The sequence below is a fragment of the Notothenia coriiceps genome, unplaced genomic scaffold (assembly GCF_000735185.1).
Source record: "Notothenia coriiceps isolate Sejong01 unplaced genomic scaffold, NC01 NC01_scaffold00024667, whole genome shotgun sequence".
NCBI lineage: Eukaryota > Metazoa > Chordata > Actinopteri > Perciformes > Nototheniidae > Notothenia > Notothenia coriiceps.
Window position 1 is genome coordinate 2,922,034 of NW_011357368.1, and position 8,315 is coordinate 2,930,348.

Here is an 8,315-nt window from a genome sequence, read left to right on the forward strand (position 1 = left end):
GTTTTAATAATATATTTGTGTCACTACATATTTCTTTTGAAAATGCTGCTTTGTGGAAACAATTTCTGATAAATAAACTTTATAACAATCTTCCGAAATGTCAGTATTTTCAAACCCCCACTCGCACCTATTGTCATGGTAATGAAAGGATGATAATTGCACGTGTTACATTTAAGGTGACTGCTTTATAATAATCTCAGTTAACAAATCTGATATTGGCACCTAATACTGCAGGGGACTGTTTCTGTTGTTCCTATCATTGTCATAATTTAAAGTAACTATTGTAAAGAAAGTAAAAAAAGTAAAAAAAAAACACACAGAGGAGTTCCAGCAATGTTAAGTGTTCTCTTTTAGGACATTCACGACACAAGGTCAGGTCAGTCATGAAGTATGGCTGCTGCTTCGAACAATAACCATGAGGGTGGGATCACCTCTGTGTCACGCAGAAAGCCCACTATTAAAGCGTCAGCCCTCCAGAAGCTTCTCAGTTCCTCTGGCTGTGTTTGGGCTAAAGGGGGGAGGGGTCCCTGCTCCCCTTCCTGAGGCAGAGCTCCACGCCACTCTACGAAGAAGGGACCTTGGTGAATAGGCCCCACTCAAGAGGAATAAAGGAACCTCTCCACTGGTTTGTTTTGGAAGCTGTCTTATTGATCTGTCTACCTATGAATGAATGCGTTGGCCCAGTTTTCTCGCTCATGTGGACAATGGCACTTGAGGCCTGTATTAACTTGCCCGATGTTTTTCCCAGAGAATGGCGCGCATTAAGGAGTTTTGGGAGCGTTTGTCGTTTTATCCCCCTATCTACTCCACTAACCTTTCCCACAAGAATAGAGAAGCTAAACTAAGAAAAGCAAAAATCGATGGCTGCTGCCTGCTGAGTGTCTAAATCAATACAAGTTTTTAAGAGGAGATATTTCACAAGTAGACTGATGACACACAATTACAGTATTATTGAGCACCATTATTCAAAGACTACTAAATCCAAAAGAAAATAATCTGCCTTCAACCTTGAAGACCCAAATAGGAGCCACTGTAAAGAATGATGAATAAAGCACTAGGGTTTTAAGAAAGGGGCATCTGTGTTGACCTATTTTGTAACTCACGGTCCAACCCGTGTGCAGGGCATATCATTTCCTTCGAGCAATTTTCAGCATGAATTCAAGGCCATTCCACAAGAAGCAGCTCTGCAGTAAAGGCCAAACACATATTTTAAAACCACTTTATTGGACAGTTATTCTTTACATTCTGACTGTAAAAAAAAAATCAGTCACATTATCTTCTTTCCTGTAAAAAAAAAACAGCTGTCATGTTAGATTTGAACAAAGCACAGTTTACAAGTGAACAGTTTTGTAACACACAACATGCCAAATGATACGCTTACTGTTTTGAACCACAAGTCAAGGACTTTAAGCTTTCTTGGCATGATTTAAAGGAAAGACAAGAGATCTAACAAGAGAGACATTGAGTCAATGAACTATTTTACAACAAGTCTTTGGTGATTATTTCTGAAGTTGTGAGTCATTCTCTTGCATGGGCCAGAGTATCATTCACATTTAATGGGACTACTAGTTTGCTGTCATTTTGATGTGTTGAAAATGGATGTATAACATTAGCAGTCTGTCTTTGCAGCATCTCATGATTGTAAGCTGACCCACTTTGGAGCATATCATTCAAAAGTAAAAACAAAAAGGACTTTAGATCATTCCTTTGACTTTACTTGAAGTCCAGAATGATTGCAGCTTTATAAATGAACCCACCTCCTTGTGTCGATACTGCTAAGGCCCTATGTAAAGCCACTCATAGAGCATGAAGATACAAAAATAAAAAAGGACAAAGTAAAGAACATAATTTATTTAAGAGGAAATCTAGAACAGAAATAAATACATGAAAGAACAATGTGTGTAATTTACTTTGTGAACTCAACAATGAATTATAAACACTTCAGTGGTAACAAACAGAAGAAACATCGCCTCATCAGGCCACTGAATTCTGAAAGTATCCCAGCTACTTCTTAACGGACCAGACAATTAAAAAAAAGGTTAATCTGTAACTGATTTGTCAAACACGTTTTTTTTCAAAATTGATTTAAGCCATCATGCCCCCCCGCCCCCCAAATAACAAAATCATGTGTTCGCTGTTAAAATTAGAAATGTTTACAGGCCTCAGCATGTGTAATAAATACAAAAACAAAGATAAATCAATCAAAAATAATCATTAGGATAAATTAGATTTAGCTTGAAAGGTAGATTAAAAGATGGTAGTAGACGAGGAAAGACTTCAGGAAGTGCAGAGGTGTTAAATCAACTCACCATACAAATTATTTTCATGAAAAACAATCTAGAAATTAGGCAGGATGGATACATTCATTATGTGCATAATCCCCATCTTTAAAAAAAAACAAACAAAAAAACGATTTCTAAGACTTTTGACATCAGGAGCTAAAAATGAGATAGAGCTGCTTGAGGTTGTAAAATATGTCCTGTACAAAACTCATAGAGCTGCAATTCAGAAATTACAGCTCTATGATATAATAATGACCACATTAAATGCCACCAGATTGTGTGATCTGTAATTCATCTGGCACCACGTTCCTGGAAGGGCTGGACAATCATAGGCCCTTTGACTCTTAGTGCAGACATTTACCCACCAAATAATTACAGTATGCAAAGACACTGTAAATGCTGTTATGTCTCGATGGAAACCAGGGCTTGAGATTCCCCTCTTTATTGAGATGGAACTACAGAAGAAAGAAGGCCGCAGAGTTGTAGTCAGTTAAAGGTTTAAACACTAGCAGACACCCAATCTATAGCCATCCGGACAGGGGAACAGACTCACTTGGCACTTTTACAACTTTTGATCCATTAGAAAAAGAATAAAAACAGCTGTTCTCAAATGAGTTAAAAAAAAAGCAAAGGATGGGTAACATGTCGAATGGAAAGCAGAACATAAAGGCGGTAGTTCACCAACAGTAGTTGACATCATCTCCTCTTGATCACAATGCCCTTTTAGATTACAGCTGACCTACAGCAGAGATCCTGTACATGCAGACAGACACATGGAAACCAGCACAAACCTGGGCTGAGCCCTTAGTGCTGTCCTCCCTTTGAATCGTCTCTGCTGTTAAAAAGAATAAATCTCATAAACTCTAAAATGGCTCAGTTAAAACCAAGAAGGTTACGACGCAGTTTAAAAACACTTAAATACATCAGTTTCAAGTCAATGAGTTATACATCTCCTCTTCCTCCTCTGCAGTTCTTCAGAAGTCCACTCTCCGACCCTTTTTAGCTGAGAACAGCCCCCCCCCAAACTGAGGCGTACTGGTCCTTGACACAACATTTTAAGACTATTCCAGACACTATCGAGGTCCGTGGCAATCAAATTTAGACATTTTAGTAAAACAGGCAATTTTGTTTCAACGCACATATTTTTAAGTTTTGATCAAAAGGACAAACGGGGGGCACAAGTACGTCGGCCATTGTTTTTCCCCAAAAACATACAATAACAAAATGTGATTTTAAGGCTCAAATGAAGTCACAAACAAACGCGTTATTTGTGACCTCTATGGAGCTTCTTCACGTTGTATCACTCAGGGAAATAAGCCCCATTATGGCCTGTAATGACAGACTGGAATATAGATAGTTGACTGACTCTCATTGTCAAGGCCCCGCACATACGTACCAAACCATAACACTTAAACAGCATGGACCCAGTCTTGCAGAGTGTTACATGAAATCAGTTGTGAAAAAAATGTCATGAATTAAAATCTCTCCTGACCCTGGTGGATTTAAGGAGAAATGCCACACCACATTTTAAATTAATTGTAATCAGCGTCTGAGATATATTACTTTACCTCATGTGATTAAAATGTCACACAGCAAACTGGACCAATTTCTCATTACTATGGCAATACACTAATGACACATATTACAATTCTTCCAACTCCCGATTTAGTCTGTTAGGGGTTTAGAAACCTTGCTTTCCAAAATAAAAAGGTAATGGTTGTGTATTAAAAACAATGACAAGAGTTCACAGAGTCGTCTGTGGAGGAAGCACTGGAAGTTGAACCAGGAGCTCTGATGATATGGTCAGTCAGGGTTTAGTTGGTCAGAGGAAGGGAAGGGAGGATGTGTGTGTGTGTGTGTGTGTGTGTGTGTCATCATTAGGCCTCTGTTTTCCTACTCAGTCCTTTCTGATTGGGCCCGACACAGGGTGGGGGTTATCCCGCCATGAGATACTGATGGTAGAAGAGACCAAAGAGGGAGGTGGAGAAGAGGCAGGCAGCAACCCACCAAGTGAAGAAGGAGAAGAGGCCACGGAAAAGCAAGGGGCTGAAGACAGTCCGCAGGCCCCCCAGGGCCACCGACAGCTGGGCCACAGACCCCTGGGCTGCTGTTTCTACCGCCGGTGGGGGGGCTGCTACAGGGGCCGCCCCCATCACAGAGTCAGAGTTAATTTCATAGATGCAAGGCAGGTCCTCTGTAGGGTAGACCCACCAGGAGTGTCCACCTGGAAGACAAAGGATGACATTAGATACCATTTATGGAAGGTAAGAGATATTTCAAATTAAAAAATAAATAAATAAATGACTGATCATGACTCACCTAAGGTTTTTAGCAGCAAAGTTGTATGCAGCAGCATCACCAGCGGTGCCACATACTGTAGTGCGATTACACACAAGTAGTAAAAAACACGAGCAACCTGGGTGAGGGTGGAGAGTTAGAATTAGATTACCGTGTGGTTTTACACAAACTGTTAACCAGAACATAATGACACTCAGATATCTCCTCAAACATCAACTTATGTGAGGAATGGGATCCAACACAACAGAGGAATCAGTCCACTATATACAGTAGTCGCAATTTCAACAGAAGTATTTGGTCAAAAATATTGTGATTTTCTCCATATCGTTCAGCCCTACTGGACAATAACAGTTTTAAATATGTTGTATCTGTTGATATTTTTTATTTACAGAGACCCTTTTACCAAGCCTAGAAATTAAATCCATCTCAAATACACAATATTCACAGCACACCTGTGTTTGCTGCACCACATCATCTAATTTGTACTTTAATGTATAATAGTATTTGTGCACATAGCGAACAACAATACGAGTTATAAGATAGGCTATGGTTGTCTTCACTAGACCAAACAGTCAGTACTTTATGTCGGGAAGGGGCTTTTGAAAGCAATGATAGCAGGAGCTGACGCATTGGGCCACAACACACTCACTGATAATGTATCCTATTTCCAAGTGCACTACAGGTGGGCTGCATGCCTCCTGCATAATGCATGCCCTGTGCACAGTTTTAGACTTTGTTCCTTAATTCACAAAGACAGGCCCCTGGATGTGTCTATATTTGCTCTAAGTAAAAGGGCTTATTTTATTCTCCAACCCTGCAAAAGGCAGCAAGGTGGCCCCATCTAAACGCTCACTGTGTGTCTAAACACAGCTCTGCCTCTTAACCCCATCCAAAGTGTGCCATGTGTTAAATGGGATAAAGTTATCTTTTTGTGTTTCTAAATAAATCCATCCTCTTATTCACCATCTTCTGCAGGTCAACGGTACTTATGCGTCCCGCCTCCTTCTTCATCTGGTCCACACCCTTCTGGGCCAGGTTGAGGTAGGCCTGTAAATGGTGTCTCATCATAGCGAGTCGGAGCACACACATCAGTATGATGGCCCACAACCGTAACGTATCATACGTATCCTCCGTCATCCTGGTGATAATGGAAAGACAGGAGCGTGAGGAGACATGATGAAGGGATGGCAGCTTTCAACGCATCATGCATCTGCTCCATCATTTGGATATATACGCAGAGACAATGAGAGATAGTAAGAGCAAATGATTCATATCAAACTCAAAAGAGAAGGAAAAGAGGGTGGAATGGAGAGAGAAAAAAGGAACAGAAGGATATTGTATCAGGAAATCTGGCTTTATGGTGTTTGACCTTGATGGTGTCACAGTCACTGCTGGCAGCAGAAAAAAGTTGGCACATGACAGAATTCAAACCTACAACTAATGAAAGAAGTAATGTTAGAATGAAAAGGCAGCTAACAAATGACAGCAGTTAGTGATACAATAAAGAGCTTTCACTGAGGTATGACTACATTTGCTCACACTCTAATCAAACCCAAGTAGAAAATGTGTGTATTGTCATTTCACCTCCAAGCTGAACACATTTCTTATCTCATTGAACCATTGTAAATCTCATTTTCATGACTGCTGTTGCATCGTTTCCATCCAGTTTCCTACACAAGAGCCACAATCACTTTTATATTCACAGCTGGCCAATGTTGTCCTACCCCTCCTGTTTGAATGGCAGCTAATTAGCGAGCTAGCTATAAAGGGAGTCCAACTGACTGGCCTATCAAGATCACTCAACAGAACACTATCAGCACACTGTTGTTTAAAAAAAAAAATGTATGGCAATCTTGCTTGAGCTGCAAACCATTTTACCATAGGCTTATTAGTTATGCTCACTTATTAGAATTAGTAATATAGCAAATACATTTGTTGTTATTAACAGCATTCAAAAAAAGTTAAAAACTAAAAAAAAGTTTCTCTTCCAAGCAAATGTTTTTGGTTTTAAGCACACTAACTATGGCTATTTATATAAACACGCAAGAATGTGTCTCGTCACAGCACAGAGAACATATCATATTCATGAGCAGGAGAATTATAGTAAATAAAAAACACAAGCGGTGTGAACAAGACATGTGTCAGAATGGCAACAGCACTTGCAGTATTGTGTTCATCGATCATTTAATCATCCATTAAACACTTATTTTCAACCAAATAACTCATTTTACTTACAAAGGCAAATTCCCCTTTTCCAGATAGGGGTTTATTAGGTAGTCCTTGGTAATGGGCCTCACCCACAGCAGGACCATGATAAGAGGGGACAAGAAGTTGATATGAAGCAGAGTCCTAGAGAAACAGGGAGGTGAAGGAGAAGATGCAGAGTTATATTAAGAATTCAAAGTGGTAGAAAGAAAATCCAACCGCTTTTCCACATTAACAGCCAGTGTCCCAGGAGACTTCTGATGATCCACTTTTTAATCTAGAAGTTTACATAAGGACAAATATGGTCCAGCTTTCCATAAGAAGGTGGGAAGATAACCAAGGCACGTATTTTGAAGGGCTTGGAGATAATCTTCTAGTGACAGCGTCTGAAGGTGTAAGCTCATGAGGTAGGAATGGATGAGGAGGCCATTTTGGAAAAGTCTGCAATGCCAAAGTGGATTATCTGGATGTGACGTGCTCCCTATCATAGACACGCCAACCAGGGAGTTCTGAAATAGAAATCTGCCCCAACTGAGGAAGTCTTCATCTGACTCAGTCGAGTACAACGGCACTGTGTTTGGCTTCTTGGTACTCCAAGGCAGGACAGGTGGGTACTTGAGCAATGTGTGTGGCCAATTTGAGCACATTGTGTTTTAATTAAGCCCAGAACCACAGACAAAACCTATAGCACACTATCATTTAAACCCTCCAGAAAAACGCGATCCTGCGATCGCAGAATTTACCACATAATCAGCAAAATGGCGCAGATTTTTAAAAGGCCACATATTTATCAAAAGGCCGCATAATCCCCGCATTTTTCCACACAAAGTTGAGAAAAAAAAAAGTTAACTCTTCTTGACCATAGACTGTCTTGACGTGAAGTAGTGATGATGTGACGTCATCAGCTCGCGCATCACAGAAGGTAAACAACACCGTAGGGTGAACGTGTGGAACTCACACGACGAACATTTCTGCTAAAGACCGGGCAAAGCAGTACCCCGATGTCTTTGACGAAAGTGGGGGGAAACTATTCTGCACCCCGTGCAACTGTGTGTTGGAGCATACTTCTCAGAGAAAGTCTACGGTGACGACCCACTTCGATTCATTCAAACATTCGAAAATGCTTTCTGCTGCTGCGGACAACAAAGCCAAACGACTCACGTTCACCGAGGCATCAACCTCCAAAACCCTTTCGAGGGCTACAAGAAACGAAGTGAGTAGCCTACAAGATTGAAGCTGGTCAGATAACGAACGAGTAAATGAAAACAGAATGAGGCGGAGAAGTGTGTGTGTGTGTGTGTGTGTGTGAGAGAGAGAGAGAGTGTGATTAAAATAGCCCAATTGCTTTTACAATAAATAAACATTGAATGTGTTTAATTGAATAGGAAAGGGGTTTAACGTTAGTGGCAGGGTGTGTGTGAGAGATAATAAATAAGACAGCCCAATATTTTAAAAAAATCTATTATTTTTCGCGACTTTCCGCATATTTTGCAACTTCCCGCAATTTCACCGCAGAAAATCACATAAAAC

The 8,315-nt window shown here is 40.4% G+C and overlaps 1 protein-coding gene across 1 annotated transcript in view; it reads right to left on the minus strand.

Moving 5' to 3' along the window:
• Positions 1-1,205: 1,205 nt before the first annotated feature.
• The window catches only part of tmem161b (transmembrane protein 161B), a 17,650-nt gene continuing 10,540 nt past the window's right edge, over positions 1,206-8,315 (minus strand). Inside the window, exons 9-12 of the mRNA XM_010782441.1 lie at positions 6,816-6,929; positions 5,544-5,718; positions 4,602-4,698; positions 1,206-4,506 (exon numbers count right to left, since the gene is read on the minus strand). Coding sequence (XP_010780743.1) covers positions 4,217-4,506; positions 4,602-4,698; positions 5,544-5,718; positions 6,816-6,929 — 676 coding nt within the window. The 3' untranslated portion in view covers positions 1,206-4,216. The remainder of the gene's footprint in view (positions 4,507-4,601; positions 4,699-5,543; positions 5,719-6,815; positions 6,930-8,315) is intronic.